A 17,293-nucleotide genomic window follows, 5' to 3' on the forward strand; every position below is an offset into this window, starting at 1 on the left:
ATCTATATATGTATTTAGTATGGCTTAAACTTATTAAATGCAAACTGACAAAAAAAAAAATCCTGGGAGGCATGCCCTTGGATTCAAAGTTGCAGCTTAGCCTTGGATATTTAACACTTGTGGCACCGTCCATATTTTGCACTTTTAAACCAAATAATAAAATGTGAAGAAACAGTAGTTTGTGATCCAGTTTGTGATATTAGACTTTTAAATTAAATGTCAGAAATGTCCCAGTAGGAAAAGCTCAACAGTGACTGGTCAAATTTAGGACAGGTAATTCTATTTAACTGTGTCATACTCAGAGCTAGTGCTGGGTTTCCATGCCAACAGATTTCAACTCTCTCAGGCTCTTGTTATTTTCCTTCTCCGACAGATTTAAATTTCTGCTGTGAAAAAAATACAATTTCTGTCCATAGTCAGTCAGCAAAATGTGGCCTTTGATGTTTGATGTTCACAAAATGATATAAACAAATCAGCACATGAAATTTTAATACTTGTTAAGTGAAACATTTCACAGAAATACGATTGGAGCATCAAAACAGAATTACATGGGCAGCTTCATCAGTCAGTTAGCATAGAGTTAATTCTCTCCTCCAGGAGGCAGCACATACTCACTGATGGCAGTGCTTCACTCAGTGGTGGGTCAATAAAGCTGAGACTAATATGACAAAAACAGGTAAAAAACACATATATGTCTTTTTTTACATAAGGAATAATGATCAAAGCTTTAGTAGCTGAAGGTTCAAATCAGGCAGCTTTAATCAGTAACACCTTTTTAAAAGGTTGAACAGTCATGGCTTTGCTTATTCTCCCCTCTAGGTGGCATTATTGTGAAACACATTTATCCCAGTCCGGTATTTCTTGATTGATCAAATACAATGAAAGAAAAAATATATTTTTCCTCTGTCTAATGTTTTGAAGACACGTTTTCTGCTTTTCACAAAATTTTCTCTCCCGCTTTATGTCCTGCCAAGACATGTGGCAGGATGGAGGTGTTCAGTTTGGAGCCTCTGGACCAGCCAGTGACCTCAGCTTCACTCGTCTGTTATCCTCTCACTTAGAAAACTTTTGCATCTCTGTGAGAAATACAGACAAATTTATGTTCAAGTGAGAAAAAAATTCAGTTGTCATGAAATGTGCATTTTTTTGTGAAATACCTTTGTCGAGATCAATGACTTTCGGCTGAGAGTTCATGTGGACCTTTTCTCTCAGAAGGTTGTTCTTGTACTCTAAAATCACACAGAGAGTCAGAACAGAGTCGGTACTTATTCACACACCGTGCCTCCTTTAACTCACCAAATCTCTTTTCCTCCTGGCAGCACATGCTCGTTTCAGGGATGTCCATCTCAAACTCCTCTGAGCTGCTTTGACTTCTGCTGGACCTGCCCAGAATTAAAATGAAACTGACTGAGTGAGGGTTCAAGGTTAAGACAGGCATAATGCTTGTGTGTGTTCTCACTCACCTTATGGACACTTGTGGATGATACTCTGACAATATAGAAAAGATCATGAGTTCAGGGCTGCGAAATTCACTATCAGCCTGCTATACTGACACTGATGTTCACATGTCTGACCTTTAGTCCTGCGTCTGCGTGTGATGAGGATGATGATGAGGATAATGAAGGCCAGGAGCAGGAAGGAGGTGAGGACGTAGCCCAGTGGCATGAGAAAGTGGTGTCTCTGGTCAGGCAGGATAACATTGATGACTCGAGGTGATTCAGCCTTAGTGGTGTCTGAGTAATACAGAGATCACAGCAGTCAGCAGTCAGTGAGGCTGTGCTCAGCACAAACAGACCAATGTGTCATCAGGGGGGTTTACAAATGTTAGAAGAGGGACCAGATATGACATCCAACAGACATTACACACCAAGAGAGTTATGATCTATTTGGTCTAATATTAGCTCTCACTTGTAATCCTTTATTAACAAAACAAACCATGTAGAGTTGCACAGCTAAAAAAGTTGGAGTTATTAGCATAGTTAGCATGGCTACGTTTAGCTTAGGTGCAAAAAAATAGTAACGCTAGTGTGGATGCTACTTGACTTTGCTTCTGTGTGCTGATGGGTGTAGTAGGCTAGTAAATTATCATTTGCCTCCCTAAACATGTAAGCAGTAAATATAGTCTCTTTTGATGTATTAAAGAGAGTAATGAACAACCTGCATTTATTTTTTGTAACCACCAAGACAGTCTGGCTGCAGACCGCAGCTCTCAGACTGATGCATCTCACCACTGGGAGACATCACCTCTGTCAGAATGAAAATACACACTGACATTTTAAAAAATAAAATGGGATTAAACTTCCAGTAAAGGTAAGAGTTAAAGTAAGGGTTTGGAAGTCATAAAGCATACCTGAAAATCTGATTACGAAATTTGATAAAGCCAAGTAACAGTCTGCTTACAGGAAAAAAGTTTGGCCCCCATGAAAACACTAAAACAACTAATGTAACAAAGGCTAAAGCTAATAAAGCTTGCCTATATTATCTATGTAGGTAACGCAGCTACAGAAACTAATGTACATAAAGCTAAAGCAAATTTAGCTATGTTAGATGATGCTACTTTTGCTAAAGGTAGGTCAGTTTCAGGAGTAGTTCTGTGTGTGGTGGCTCACTCTAGTTGTTAGCTTTAGCTAAAGCTAATATAGTTACATTGAATTATGTAGAGGCATTGAATTATGTAGTGAAGCTATGTTAGCCTTAGCCAAAGCATACAAAGCTAAAGCGAGCCACAGTTTGCTGGTTCTTCTAAAACCAGCCTATATGTAATTTAATCCCAGATTAGCACTGGGCCTTTTCTGTTTTTATTTATGCATGTGGTTATTTCGTGAATGTAACTGTCAGACTTTGTCTAGGCTATGAAATAAATTGAAAAAAAAAAAAGCGTCTTACAGTAGTGGTCTGCAAGAGGGGGCATCTGAGATCTACAGTCTGCAGCCTGACCACTTTCAGTCCCATTAGTACCTTTCTGTCTTTTGTAACCGAACTTTTTTCACCTATTATCTTAAACCTTTAAATCAGCAAAGTTGGATACTTTTGGTCTTAATACTTGCTCAACTGCTCTTGTTAGTGCTTACAAAATTAAGTGGCTTGATTTGTGTTTGTAGGGGCAGTTTATGCTCAAAGACTAACCTGAAAGTTCAGTGAGCATTCAGTCAATGCAGGTGTCTCTCATGTACATTTGTTGTTTAATGAGTGAGGGTAATATTCTTAACACCTCATAAATTACTCCATAATCATCTGTTTTTTTTAATTCAGTGACTTTTCCTGGCAGTAAAAACGCTGACAAAATTTCCGGGGCGGTGAGAAATAATTAGCCAGTCAGCATTAGGTGATACGTGCAGTTCTGTGGCGTGTTGAAAAGCAGAGAAGGAGGGGAGGCCTGGTTTCATTTTGCCTCGTTTATAAAAATGCAAAGCTAGAAGCAGCTGTGCAGACCTCAGACTCGACATATTTGAGCCAGAAAGAGATCCAGACAGAGAGTCATGCTGTGATTTACTTTTCCTGGCATTAAAACACAGAGAAGTGAGGAGGAGAGGAAGAGGAGTAAAGGAAGGACAGGAACGGGTGGAACAGAGGAGCTGGGCCAAGTGAAAGGAAAGGGACGCGGGTGAGATCTTACTCCAGAGGCCTGCCTCACTAAAAGTTAGAAAAGACCTCGCCCTGAGATCCTAATCCCAAACTTCCAGCACATACACAGCTGTAGCTTACATGAACACAACATGTTCATTAACACAATAAATCCTCTGATCCCTTTACTTGGTGTCATGACTTTTTTCCAGACTCGTGCCAAGACTGAAACATGTGTGTTTGTGTTTAGACTGGCTGCCCAAACTGCACTGAGAAACTACTCTAATGGGAGAGAGGGAGGGGTGACCTACATCTTTTTCTCCTCTATTTCATCAACAGACTCCTCACCCCCTCCCTCTTTCCCTCTTTCTGTATCCCCCTCTATCTCAGTCTTTACATCTACCTCACAGTCTCTCTTGTGTTGCCAGCTGTGGGACAGATGAAGCAAACTTCCTCCTCTTGTCCAAACTATCCTGAAGAAGAGTCCTTTTTCCCTGACAGAAATGGCAACATCCTACTGAGAACGCAATGGAAAAGAGCGTGATGAAAATAAACAAACCTGAGAATGTGGGATCTCAAAGGAGAAAGAAAACAGCAAGAAGATGGGGCAGAAAGGGGATGAAGGAGGAGTAAAACTTCTCCAGAATTTTAGGAGAAAGCCAAAGTCAACATGGTGGCAGACTGTCAAAGAGGTCACAACATAAGCAGATAACAGCACAAAATATTACAGGAGGAAGAGACTGTGCAAACTCACTACTGTGCAGGAGACATGTCAGTTATGCATCTCATTTAAACAAGCTAAATTCCCATGGTGCAATCCTTCTGTATTATTACAGCCCAAGGAGGGGAGGATTATTTGTGTGGGCAGAAGCTGGACTTGAGCTCTTTGACTATATTCGAGAGATTCCACTGAAATGAGATCGCACTTCTTGGCACGCTTGTAGACACAAATGGACTCTGCACCCTCAAGCATTTAGCATTTCTAAACCTCTCTCAATGACTTTCCCACATTGGTACATCTTCCATTAGCTGCCTTGCTTTAGTTACCTTCTGGAAACACAGACACATTCACTAAAAAAACTCTCATTTCACAAGAATTTGAGGTAGGCAGCTGGCATGCCAACAAGGCAGTCGTCTTCTCTGTCTGCTCCCTTTTTCTTTCTATTTGTGCATTTTTTAAGACACCTTCAAGCTCTGAGAAATGAGGACTAAGCAAACAGAAAGGATAGACAAAAAAGCAGACTCCACAGCATACCATATTTAACTGCACACTTGCAAAAGAAACAGTAAAAAAGGTGTGATAATTGGTTCCATTAAAGGAAACATGTGAGGGTGGTTGAGTTGAGCTGAAGGTGAAAGGCGATGAGGGTGAGGATTGGAGGACTGCTTTGCTAAAGAGTGTGTGCGGTTTCAGGGGTCTGGCATCAGTCAAGCTGACAGTGAAAGAAAAACATCTCTTGAGAAACAAACAGAAATAAGATTTCCCCCACTCTTCTCATCACGTCTTCCTCTTCTGTAACTTTGCTTTTTTGGAGAGTCTGAAGAGGAACACAGGAAGGCTGAGTGAGGCCAGAAAAAGAAAACGCAGAGGGGGAAGAGTAAAGGAAAAAACAGATGTTTGTCAAGTTTTTCATCTTAATTATGCACATGATAGTTCTAATCCACTAATTTGTATAACATCCCCTCTGTTTAGACGCTCGCACGAACCTATAACGGGAACAGGAGGCAGGGTGTGTATATTTGTTATTGTGTGTTTTGTTATACCTTTGTCCTCACTAGGCAGGGCTTTGGCTGGCAGGGTGGGCTGTATCACTGGGGGTCCCACCATGACCTGAAACTCTCTTCTCTCATGTAGGCCACAGTAGTGATGGTGGAGGTGGCAGGAATACTTCCCCTGGTCAGTGAGCTGTACGGTAAATGCAGACAGTCAGTTAAAGATGTAGCTACACTTTATTACCCCTCGCTCCCTTGTAATTTTTAGCTCTGTCTGTCCGTGTTCATCCATATTCTAGACATACAGAAAACTGTTAATAAAATAATCATTTTTCAACATTTTTTTACTTTCACTGCTTCAAATCTCTTCAACAACTTCATCCCTGACCACTAAAAAAAAAAATTCAATGTTACACCCTTTATGCCAGTTATTGTACACCATGTCACTGTTATTTTTTATGGTAAAAAACACAAAAGCACCATATTTCCCATATAAAATGGTCTGGAAAGAAAAACTTTAAAAAAAAATAAATAAATAAATACAGTCTTGGCCATGTTAATGATGAGTAGTAAAACTGATTTTAATGCACTGAAATTTTTTTGTAGTGCCAAATGCCATATTTTAGCTTCATTTGTCCTTGTTTGTCCATATTCTGGACATACAGAAAACTGTTAATAAAACACTCTTTTTTTCAATTTTTTTTACTTTCACTGACTAGAATCTCCTCAACAACTTCAACCCAAAAAACTAAAAAAAAAAAAAAAAAAAAAAAATTCAATGTTACACCCTTTTTTATGCCACTTATTATACACTATGCCTATGACTTGGATTCAGTGAGATAGCATCCATGCTAAACAGATGAGTCTATCGGAGCGAAAAACACACCAGTTTTACCATCCTTTTCTCAAGCCTCCTCTTCTACCAAATCATATGAGAGCGAATGCATTTGTTCATGTTTGGTTTATTTTATGTACAGGCATAAAAAATCTGAGGAAATATGTAGGATATGAATCACGAACACGCGCATTTCCACCTCTAACCAAAATATGACAGCGATTGCGCTAATTATGTGCATATATAAATTTATTGCATATTTGAGATATGATACATTCTCTCCTATTGATCGAAAGGACCTGTGCATCCTCATGCATCCACTTGCTATGAAGTGAGGGCAAAGTTGAAATTGTCCAAATGTCCCCCTTTCTTAGTCCCAGTCTGCAGAACCCGGAAGTAGCATTTTCGACTGTAAACACTCCACTTTCAGAATGTCTGGTTGTAAACATAGACGCAGATTCGCACTCGAGCACACACGTAGGAGCACACAAACTTTTCCTTACACATGTAGCCCACTCTCAGACATCCAAATCTAGTGGCATGAATTGTTTCATTTAATTCTGATGTTTAGTAGGTGAAATAGCACTTCAAACACTCTGAGTCCATGGAAGAAATCCTGCATGTGCGTTGCTGAAGAGGTTATCTGCTGGATCACTGTGGAATGGTAAAATTTAGGGCCCGGTGATTGACTGACTGCATAGAAAAGGTTGCTATATGTTGTTTTGTTGCCATTGACACACAGTCAAAAAACGTGTTTTTAATGGAAGTCTATTGTCAAGATTTTGGACAAACAAGGATGGATGGAGCTATTTGGCATCAGAAGAGTTCTATAGGCAACCGATATCATTATTATATTTTTTTAATATGAAGAAAAATAATAACTTTGGCCAAATTTGATGGCTCAAACTATAAAAATGTGACTATCAACTCAAAATAATGATGATAAAAATGATGAATGTCCTCAAAATGGACATACTAGGATCCGAGGGTTACATGTGTCAGTCCAAAAAACAAATAACATCAAAAAGAAGTTGATCTTAAAAAATGTGAAGAATCAACTGTTAGAGGTCTGCTTCAACTGCAAAGATAGGTTTTACTGTAAAACAGACAGACAATCAAAATACAGTATCTTACTTTGTTTGAGGCTGACGTAGACCTGATATCCAACCAACACCTTCCCAAAGTTCAAAGCTGTTGGTAACCCATTGTTAGGTTATGAAACTGGCCTTTAACACCTGTTTTTGTGTTTGTATCTATAAAAAGCTGTCCTGTCCATTTGACCCTATCAGACCAACATTACCATATACAAAAAGAAGTGACAGAGGTTATAAAAAGTTAAATAATTCCTAAACAATAAATCTAAGCCACTTACATTTTTTCCCTCTTGAACTAGGTCATTGTGCCTTTCTAATGATGCTATCCATGCCTTCAAGCTCTTACAGAAGCTTTTCTAGCAAGCCTGGAACTAGGGAACTTTCAATGGGCTTTAATGTTAAATCCACACCAGTAACTCTGATTTTGAATGTCTTTTTATCCATTTTTAATCATTTTTTGATCATTTCAGACACTGTCAGCTAATACTAAGGCTTTTTTCAAACTGTGCATCTATGACTGTGCATATCATGGTGGAGTCTGCCTGAATAGCTCATGAATCTCAGCCAGCCTGAGATTTGGCCGTCTGTGACACTGCAGACAGGAACTGCTTTGAATAAAGGCACAAATAGAGCCAATACAAAGAAGCGAGAGGACTTTTTTCGTAAATATGTGAATATTTTGAAGATTATTTTTTTCACTGTTTGGTCCCTAAGAGAAGGGTTTGACCTAGTGCTGGGTCTGACTTTACCCAAAATTCATATCCAACAAAATATCAACATCTACCCAGTGTTTGCAGTTGATGTTAACCCAACATTGTATAGACATCACCCACTTTTATTATGTGACATAAACTCAACATCTGTTCTAAAAACTGAAATATGACTATTTTCTCTAGCTACTCTAAGAAACATTACCAGGGTAGGCCTTCACAATAAGCTGGTTTGTGATGCTACTGCTCTTATGGTTTGAATGTTAAAATGCTTACACTGTTGCCACTGAACTTATTTCCCCAACAGAATTACAAGAGTTGAAGTGTATTTCTTGCCAGAGTTATTAGCTATTGTTAGTCTCATGCACTCACCTGCAGATCAGATATAGAGAGTGAAAAGTCTCCTTCTGAGAAGGCTTGGTTGCTGATGTTCATCTTCCTCTGGAGAAACAGTGGTCCATAGCTACGCTGTTCCCCTGAAGCATACAGGTCCACGAGTCGGTCTGCCCGGTCATGGCGGACTCCTGGGGACTGTCGGTCCCAGTGGACCACCTGGAAGCCACAGAGGCAGGAAAGTTGTAACAGCTGTATGTCTACTATATGTGTCCCATGTGTACACCTGAAATACAGGACATCACACACCTGCTGGTCCTCCTCCTCTTTGGTCCAGTCCGTCCACACGTTACGTCTATTGACGCAGGGCAGAACCACAGTGCTGCCAAGTAACACCACATACACCGCCTTCTGTCCATCCCAGAAGCGCTGCTCTTTACGACCTTCAGAGTAAATATGCAATTAAGAAAACCAAGTCAGCTTCACAGTCACATTGTGCTTCACATGTCAGAAACTGGTACAGTGTGATACTTACGGGATTTTGTGACATTGAGCTGTACTCGGATAGTCTCGTACAGGTGACAGTAGAGGTGATGGAGGTTACATGAGTACAGGCCTCTGTCGTTCATCGTGACGTCTGTCATTACAAGCAGACACAAAGATTGCAAACATGGCAATACGATTCAATAAAGGCCATGCCTTTGAAGGACTTTCCCAGGCTCTGAAATACAAGTCTTTTTTCTGGACTATGTCCATGACGATGTAGACTATTTTACCATTATGGTTTTTGTTAGTCCAAATCACAGCATTCCCACATTAAAGCAGTTTAAACTTATGCCCTTTGAGTGGTGCAACGGGTGTTTTTGAAGAAATTTCCATTTTGTCAAAATTTCATTGTTGTTTTATGCTCAACTGTTAGAATAAATCATTGCAGACCAGCAACAAGCAAGTACAAAAGTTGAAAACAAAGCTGAAAAGAAATCTTGAGTGGTGCCATTGTTGTGGGAATGCTGATGTTGACCTCAAGAATGAAGGCACTAATGAGAAACAGTTTTCAGAAATAGCATGGTTTATGACTTACAGTCTAAAACAAAGCCCATTCACAATCATAGGCATACTTTTATGACATGGAGATTATTCAAATCTCTTGTACCACATCTACTCAAACATTTCCTCTACTAACTCTCTTCTCAGCTGTATCACTTTGGCAGGAATGCAACTTTAACAAACAAATAAATAATTGAAAGCACATTTATGGTCACTGAGGGAAAATCTGTGTGAGGCACACTTTTTTACTGTATTTTGGAGAAGCAGCTGGGGAGACCAGGGCAATGGTAACATGGGGCAATTGTAACACACTCAATTTCTCCAATTAGAAATAAGCTAAAGTGAACTAGAGTGCTAGCGTGTAACACCCTGTTTACTCTGATTGAACTGAACAAAACAGTCATGCGTTTATGAGTTAAAATACAGCAATAGCTTTATCAACTAGTGCAAAAATATGTTTCTGATATTTAAAAATGGTGTGTGCATTCTGAGTAATCTGTGAGTTGTGAAGGAAAATGGGAAAAATCTTACAACTGCCCCCAGTCTCCCCTATATACTTTGAAAAAGGTAACTGCTAGAAAATGACAAAAATATGATCTTGTTCAACAAATTAGGTAGTAAAAAACAAGCAGATCTGTAACTATTTCGACAGGAAATGGATCAGTCAGACAAAAGACGACATTTGAGTCATAGTGAAAGGCCAGAGTAATAACAAACACATGAAAATGAAAGGCAGGAGTGTGACCTTTGATGATGAGAGAGAAGTTTCCATCTTTAAAGGCTGTTTTGGGGAGGCTGACCCTGCCCAGGTTGTAGGAGTTGTAAATCCTCTGGTCCCCCGCTGAGAACATGTCCACCACTCTCTCCATGGCGTAGTCCGGACCGGCCCGGTATAGGTCCCAGTGGAGCACCCTCTGTCTGTCTCTCACCCTGTCCCTGGTCCACACCATCCTGCCACTCACACACTGCAGCAGCACCTTTGACCCGGCAGGGGCGCTCACATTGTATGCTGCTACCACCACACTGCTGCTGCTGTCAGACTGAGCTGAGACTGAGAAGGGTAGAGTTTATACACTTTTATACATTCAAGGTTTCCAAACTCTTAAGTGAAAGCATGGATGTGAATAACAACTGCATGTACACACATACATAGAGAAACATACCTGCAGAAAGGAGGCAGGCCACAGGGACTGAAACAGACACAGAGGTAGAAGTGAACAGGGTAATCACTTTAGCAGACCCAGGCAGACTGCTACTGCATGTTGTGTTCAAAATACAATTCTGTTTGGACTGAATGCTTTCTAAACTGTGGAATACAACGTGATTCATTTGATAAATTACTTAATGTTGATATAGTAGCAAATAAGGCCAACAAAAGACAGTTTACTGCAACTGTTCATATAGAGGGAGTTAACATTTCTGATTAAAATCAATGGGGGAAAGGCTACTCTTTTAATAGCCATAATGTGATTAGCAAGTATCTCTCCTTAGGCTTTGGATACTAGTTCAAGAAAAGTCATCAAACAGGAATGTCTTTGTGTAGTATGATACATGAGGTGGACAGGAAAAAACATGCAGTTTGGTTCATATTTGGGTAAAGATGTTTTTCTCTCAAAGATAAACCTAGGGATGAAAAAATGAAGAACACGGGATTACCAATAAAAAGATATACTTTTAAACTGCTTATACAAGCACCTCTGATGCAGGCAAAGGTTTTAAATCCATTTAGATCTATCGTCAATGTGCATTCTCTGCGCATATCTGAGATCTATTCAATCTGCACGAACCAATGTCCAGCTTACTTACTGTGTATCAAGAGCAGAACCTGAAGAATGGTGTCCTCGCTTTGGGTCTTCATGTTCTTCACTAGAGTCAAAGGTAGCCCACAGTTCTAAGTATACTTGTTAAAGCTGCACACCTGGCAGACAAGCCCGAGGGTGAGAAAATACAAAGTGTTAACCATCAACAACAGGAGCAACAAAGCTTCAATCGTTGGGAATTAGGAGTTCAGAGACGTGTCGAGCAGCTGCACGTTTGGGCTTCAATAACAGAACCAACACGAGACCGAACTGGGCTGATCCCACCCGGGAGATGAAACCTGACACCACCGACCCCTTTTCACAAAGCTAGCAAATCAACTCATAACAGTAGCTTGATCGTCACAAAGAGCATTTTAAAGGACATGAAAGGTCTTCGCAGTTCTTATTTATTCTACCGCACTCTACTGCAAAAGGCCATTACAGCTTCAAACATCCTTTTAGAGTACAGAGTTTCTATATGAAAAATTAAAAAAAAAAATTCAAAAATTTAGCCACATAATTGTTCATTTTTGCATTCAGTGGTATGAAGTAAAAGCCCATAAGGCCACGACAATTACTTTTAGCATAACAAAACCATCACTAACGTTATAATGGTGAAATGATAATAATAATACCAATTAAGAAGGGCATTTAATTGCATAGGAAACTTTGCAATAGTCAAAGCATTTAATGTAGGTTAAATGTTTGATGAAGTTAACTTTAAAATCTGAGTAAAAAACAATGTAACACATTTAATATTTTTGTTAGTTTGGAGGATTTGTGCATTATTTTAGAAAATGTTGAAAGTAAGATTTTCAGACTTCAGTTATTTTATAGTTGGATGATCAAAATACGTAATTTCTTTATAAGCCACTTTAAAGTGCTTCTGTGGGCTAAATATTTGTCTTAATGTTAAGCAGATTAACCCATAAGAAGTTTACACTTATTTTCACAGCGCCTTCTGAAACATCCCCTCATTCAACCCAACGGCGACCTCCAGCGGCTGTTCTCGTACCATGACTTTTAGAATTGCTGTAAGCTTTCAGCAAACAAGACATGCATGCTCCAGTGTAAATGACATGTACATGCTTTCTGTGAGTTTGTTCTTTTTCTTGTAAGGTGTTCCGTAGCGTAGTGTCCACATAATCATGTAGTAGTACTCATAGTCAACGACAGTAGTCACCTATTTCAGGAAGATCAACTGTAGTGAGTAAACGCCGAATGGTACAGATTTCAGGTGACCTTTTACCTCTGGTGTCTCGCGCTTTAAAACGCTGTTCCCATACCGGGAGTCGAACCCGGGCCGCCTGGGTGAAAACCAGGAATCCTAACCGCTAGACCATATGGGACTGTTGTTACAAATAAACACGTAGAAATAATTTGAAAAACAAGTTTAACAACCATTTGGTGATTGTGGATAAATTAATATGACATTGACATACATAATACACACGTTTTATTTATACGGAGATACTGAATATAATAAATGGATATATACTGTGGTAGAACCTTATTCGACATTTAACTTTGTAAAATCTAAATCAATCTTTTTTAATATCCAAGGAAAAAAAGACATGCATTTTCTTTATTTCCTAGATATTATTACTGTTTGGTTCGTGCGATCTTCATGTATTGAGGGAGTAGTTTAAAAAATATGTATCAATTTATTTGTTCGTTTATCTATTCATTTTTTTGTTTTTATCTTAGGGTGGGAATTAGAGTTAGCTTCAATGACTAGTATGCTCACGCAACAAGGAATTCGACTCAGGTTTACTTCGCTCTCAAATAAGAAACGGGAAAAAGTATAAAAATTTAGATGTAAATATGTCGGCTACAAACTCTTCTTATGTATTTAACTAGTATTTACAAGTCCATGAGAATTAATAGTATGGTTGCAAGGTGGAAGACTGCTGAATGTACATAATCAAAAGTCCAAATATAAAACACCAAGGTGCTTATGAGATGATCTCCTTTTAATTCCACATGTATATTTGAAACATCATTTCGATTTACATGTTTTATCGCAGATAAAATGAAATAATGTCTATCAAAATGTAAAAATAAAGAAAACTTCACAATCGTTTAAATATGCTTTGGCATTTCAAAGTTTGCCTCTAACTTCTGCTATGATGGACAAATGTATTGCTTTGCTTATGCGGAACTATGATTTTCCAGGTTGTTTACAATCGGCGCGTTTAGATGTTACACCCCAGACGCTTCCCCTGAAACAAGCGAACTCATTCAAGGGTCTTTTGCTGGAGGTAAAATGGTCTATAAGTATCAAAGTAAAGACAGATGTGGCGGTTTTGTTCATAACTGTGTCCATAAATATCACTGTGATGTCTGTATATTGCTGTTGGACTTGTATGACTCTTTTCCTGCTCTTATTTCTGTGGTTAGCCGCGTCACGTAGCTAGCATGCTCACTCTGCACTGTAGCTAATCTAGCCTGCTAATCAGCGCTGCTCCGGCAAACTTAGAGAAAGAAATATTACTCGTTCTTTAAAGCTGCTTAACTTTTTTAATGTTCCGATAACACTTAGGAAGTCTTTGACATTTCTACAGGTGCTGTGTAAAAAGGTTAAAGGATGTTTTTGACAAGATCAGAATATGACAGGTAAGTCCCACACAAACTGCTTTGTCATTTACTGGTCCATGCTTGGTGGGGATTGAAACTCAAGAGTTGTGCTAAGTAGATGGATGTGCTAACAGTTTTTGATTCTTGTGGTTAAAGGAAATCAGAAAATGTTTTTTTTCTCCGACTGTTTTACTCTGCTGCTCTTTAACGCAGGTAGTTAGCTAGCAGCGAGTCACCTCAACAAGTTAGTTTGCTTTCACTTTCGATATCAATATTTTCAAGTCTCTTTATTCAGCCAAATTAAACGATACATGATAATGTTGATGACTATACCGACCAAGATAAGCGTTTCAGATACTTAACACAGATTTCACTTTTAACAACAAGGTCACTCTAAACACAAAGCAATAAAGACAAGCTCAACATAACTGAATGAATAAAAGTAATACAACACCATTATTAATGATTGTTATTCCATAATTCTGTATTTTAGAGGTGTGAACACATTTTCTCCTGAAGGAAGATTGTTCCAGGTCGAATATGCCATAGAGGCTATCAAGGTGGGTATTAACTGTTCAGTAATCTAATTTAAACCACTCTGTGTCACATTTACAACAAAAATAGAAGCTAAAACATTCTTACTTTCCAGTTGGGCTCCACAGCCATTGGTATTCAGACATCTGAGGGGGTTTGTTTGGCTGTTGAAAAGAGGATCACCTCTCCACTGATGGAGCCCAACAGCATTGAAAAGATTGTTGAGATTGACAGTCACATCGGTAAGTTAAAAAGAGAAAACATCACATGCTTTTAATTTAATTTAGATCAAATCATAATAATGTCAAGGTGCAATTTCCAAATAGCAAAAGGTGTGATATTTCTCTCAGCTGAAAAGTGTGTCAAAATATCAGTTCAATACATATTTGCAGTATGTTTCTGTTTTTTGAAATCATTCAGACCTAGTTTAGTGTCTAATACTGCCTTGGATATAACATAGACTGATTTATTACTTGTGCTTGTTGAAAAATGCATAAGATAAGAAAATTTAAAGTCATCAGGTAGTGCTGTTCTTTGATTTTTTTTGTTGTTTTGTAAAGATGTATGATGTGATAAACTGAGTGAAGTAGGAGGCAATAAAACAGCCAAAACAAATGTATACAATTTTTTGAAGAATGGATAACAATGTATTTATTAATAAGTGATTAGATGTTGAGTCCATAATTTTATTTATTTTTTATGTCAGCACAAATATTACGGACTCGTCGTGCATGAAAAAATCATGTTGTTAGCAGAAAGGATATTCTTTTATTCTCATCTTTCACCTCTGACTTCAAAGTTGAGTCAATAAAGAAAGTTGCACTTTCATTATCTCATAAATATCCCTTCTGGCTGTGTTTATTGTTGAATTAGACTACAGTGTGTGCAAGCAGGATCATCTCTCTTAAATTTCACTTTCTTCTTCGATCTCAAAAGGTTGTGCCATGAGTGGTTTGATAGCTGATGCCAAGACTCTTATTGACAAGGCAAGAGTGGAAACACAGGTATGAAAGTTGATCACATGTGATATAAACTATTGACCGTCCTTATGCTGTACATGTAATTAACTTGTTAACACTCCTCAGAATCACTGGTTCACCTACAACGAGACCATGACAGTGGAGAGTGTGACCCAGGCTGTATCCAATCTGGCACTGCAGTTTGGAGAGGAGGACGCTGACCCTGGTGCAATGGTCAGTCACTCTACTCTGCTGTAAAGTTTATTCATGTAAAGCATATGAGTTTATTTTTTCCTCGATACATAACACTCCTTAATTGTTCTCTGTTTGCTCTGTCCAACTTTGCTGTCATTTTAACAGAGTCGACCATTCGGCGTGGCACTCCTATTTGGGGGAGTGGATGAAAAAGGACCTCAGTTGTATGTATAGATAACACCTTACATGCTTGAACTTTAAAACAAGAGCATATCCACATTGACTTGCCTTATTTGTTCGTGAATGCAGATACCACATGGACCCGTCAGGAACCTTTGTGCAGTGTGATGCTCGGGCCATCGGCTCAGCGTCTGAGGGAGCACAGAGCTCTCTGCAGGAAGTCTACCACAAGGTACTTACTTCTGTATATTTGCAGCTAACAGCAACAAGTTAACCTTAATGATTCTTATTTGTGTGGTTGTTGGTAAATCATTTTTCTAGGGTTTACATAAATAGAAATGTGATCTAAGATATGCAAATCAAGAGGATTTAAGTCCTTTCTCTCCCTCTCTGACAGTCCATGACATTAAAAGATGCCATCAAGTCGTCTCTCACCATTCTGAAGCAGGTGATGGAGGAGAAGCTCAACGCCACCAACATCGAGGTCTGTTTTTGTCACTAGTGACTGAATGTTTTGCTTATGTACAGAAAGGTTCTCTGTTGACTTATGAAGCTTGAAAAAAAGTGATATCTGTTTTTATTTTTGTTAAAAGAAAGACAAAGGGCTTTAAAAAATGAGTTTTACTAAATGGCTTTATGTTATGTGTTTCCTCTGTAGTTGGCGACAGTAGAGCCCGGTAAGACCTTCCACATGTATTCCAAAGAGGAGCTGGAGGATGTAATCAAAGACATCTAGAGCAGAAAAGATTTCAGAGTCTTCAGTCTGAGTTCTGGGCAGGAGAGAACGTGGCAGATCACCTTGGCCGAATGTCACAACACAACACAAAACTTTCCATCAGCACATTCTCCTTGCTGCAGTCCTAGATTTTTGGATTGCGTAAGATATCTCTTTTTATTGTGCTAATTTACTTCTTGTCTCTCAGTATGTGCACTACTTTGTGCAGGAGTCTGACCAGCACTTACAACTGAGAGACAGGAAATCAGGAGGGGGGGTGGGTATTTTTTGTTACGAATCAGTACAATTAAACTGTTGTATTCAGAAAAAGGTCTCTTCTTTATTTGTGTCTTTTCCTGTGTCTGTTGAGTTTAGTTAAAGCTCAAGGTTTATATGAAGAAAAATATTCAGCAGTTACAGATGAGAATTAAATCATAAGCAAAATTTCAGTTTTTCTCAAGTATTTCACAAGTGCTGTTAAACAGCAAGGAGTTTTAACACAGCTTTTCTAAATATCCCAATTTTATTTTGGAAGCTTAATTTATTTTACTTTACATATAGAGACAAAAATATTTCATATTGAACAAAAACTACCAGGGTCAAAATTGTGAGCCCCCCTTGGATGTGCTTTAACATTGTTATGCTCAAAGTTTGTAAAATCAAGTTAAAACCGAGGGTTATGTTCCGATATGCACACAGTATAAAAACATACATACATCTCACATAACTGTTTTTATTTTAATTGAACTTATAACAATATTTTGCACAATAGTGGATAAAATGTACCTCTTTGAATCATAATAAATTTCTCTTTTTTTTTTGGAAAGCATCCTGTGACCCCCATGGGGGTCCCAATCCCCACTCTGGAAACCACTGTCCTAGTGTAAAGAACTGGAGTGAGAAGTATCAAGAAATTCATAGAAAGCCACACAGTCCAAAACGAGCCTGGCAGAGGTAGGAAGAGAAAGATTTCAAAGGCTCTGGAAAGAAAACTAGTGAGAGATTTGTCTAAAGACCCCAGAACAACTGCAAAGACAC

General features: G+C 38.7%; 2 protein-coding genes and 1 non-coding gene across 3 annotated transcripts; 1 reads left to right on the top strand and 2 right to left on the bottom strand.

Moving 5' to 3' along the window:
- Nucleotides 1-472: 472 nt before the first annotated feature.
- Nucleotides 473-11,350, bottom strand: LOC121507222 (matrix remodeling-associated protein 8-like). The gene is made up of 12 exons (XM_041783435.1): nt 11,103-11,350; nt 10,460-10,486; nt 10,042-10,347; nt 8,785-8,886; nt 8,559-8,692; nt 8,289-8,468; nt 5,329-5,470; nt 1,575-1,733; nt 1,464-1,488; nt 1,297-1,382; nt 1,158-1,229; nt 473-1,076 (listed from the first exon to the last, which is right to left on the bottom strand). Exons 1-12 carry the CDS (start codon nt 11,152-11,154, stop codon nt 1,054-1,056), a joined length of 1,308 nt encoding a protein of 435 aa, XP_041639369.1. The 5' UTR covers nt 11,155-11,350; the 3' UTR covers nt 473-1,053.
- A 1,022-nt stretch (nt 11,351-12,372) lies between these two features.
- On the bottom strand, nt 12,373-12,444 carry trnae-uuc. The gene has a single exon. It is a non-coding gene; the product is annotated as a tRNA-Glu (tRNA).
- Nucleotides 12,445-13,266: 822 nt separating this feature from the next.
- On the top strand, nt 13,267-16,572 carry psma5 (proteasome 20S subunit alpha 5). The gene is made up of 10 exons (XM_041782994.1): nt 13,267-13,356; nt 13,660-13,711; nt 14,166-14,232; nt 14,322-14,448; nt 15,143-15,210; nt 15,292-15,399; nt 15,526-15,584; nt 15,670-15,772; nt 15,938-16,024; nt 16,199-16,572. Exons 2-10 carry the CDS (start codon nt 13,683-13,685, stop codon nt 16,274-16,276), a joined length of 726 nt encoding a protein of 241 aa, XP_041638928.1. The 5' UTR covers nt 13,267-13,356; nt 13,660-13,682; the 3' UTR covers nt 16,277-16,572.
- Nucleotides 16,573-17,293: the final 721 nt, after the last annotated feature.

This window comes from Cheilinus undulatus, linkage group 3 (assembly GCF_018320785.1).
Source record: "Cheilinus undulatus linkage group 3, ASM1832078v1, whole genome shotgun sequence".
NCBI lineage: Eukaryota > Metazoa > Chordata > Actinopteri > Labriformes > Labridae > Cheilinus > Cheilinus undulatus.

Coding starts and splice junctions, on each gene's coding strand:
- LOC121507222 (XM_041783435.1), bottom strand. CDS start 11,154: ATGAAGACCCAAAGCGAGGACACCATTCTTCAGGTTCTGCTCTTGATA. Junction 5,471..8,288: donor TCTCTATATCTGATCTGCAG/GTGAGTGCATGA, acceptor TTTACCGTACAG/CTCACTGACCAGGGGAAGTA. Junction 1,734..5,328: donor CCTGCCTAGTGAGGACAAAG/GTATAACAAAAC, acceptor TGTATTACTCAG/ACACCACTAAGGCTGAATCA.
- psma5 (XM_041782994.1), top strand. CDS start 13,683: ATGTTTTTGACAAGATCAGAATATGACAG. Junction 13,712..14,165: donor ACAAGATCAGAATATGACAG/GTAAGTCCCACA, acceptor TCTGTATTTTAG/AGGTGTGAACACATTTTCTC. Junction 14,233..14,321: donor ATGCCATAGAGGCTATCAAG/GTGGGTATTAAC, acceptor CTTACTTTCCAG/TTGGGCTCCACAGCCATTGG.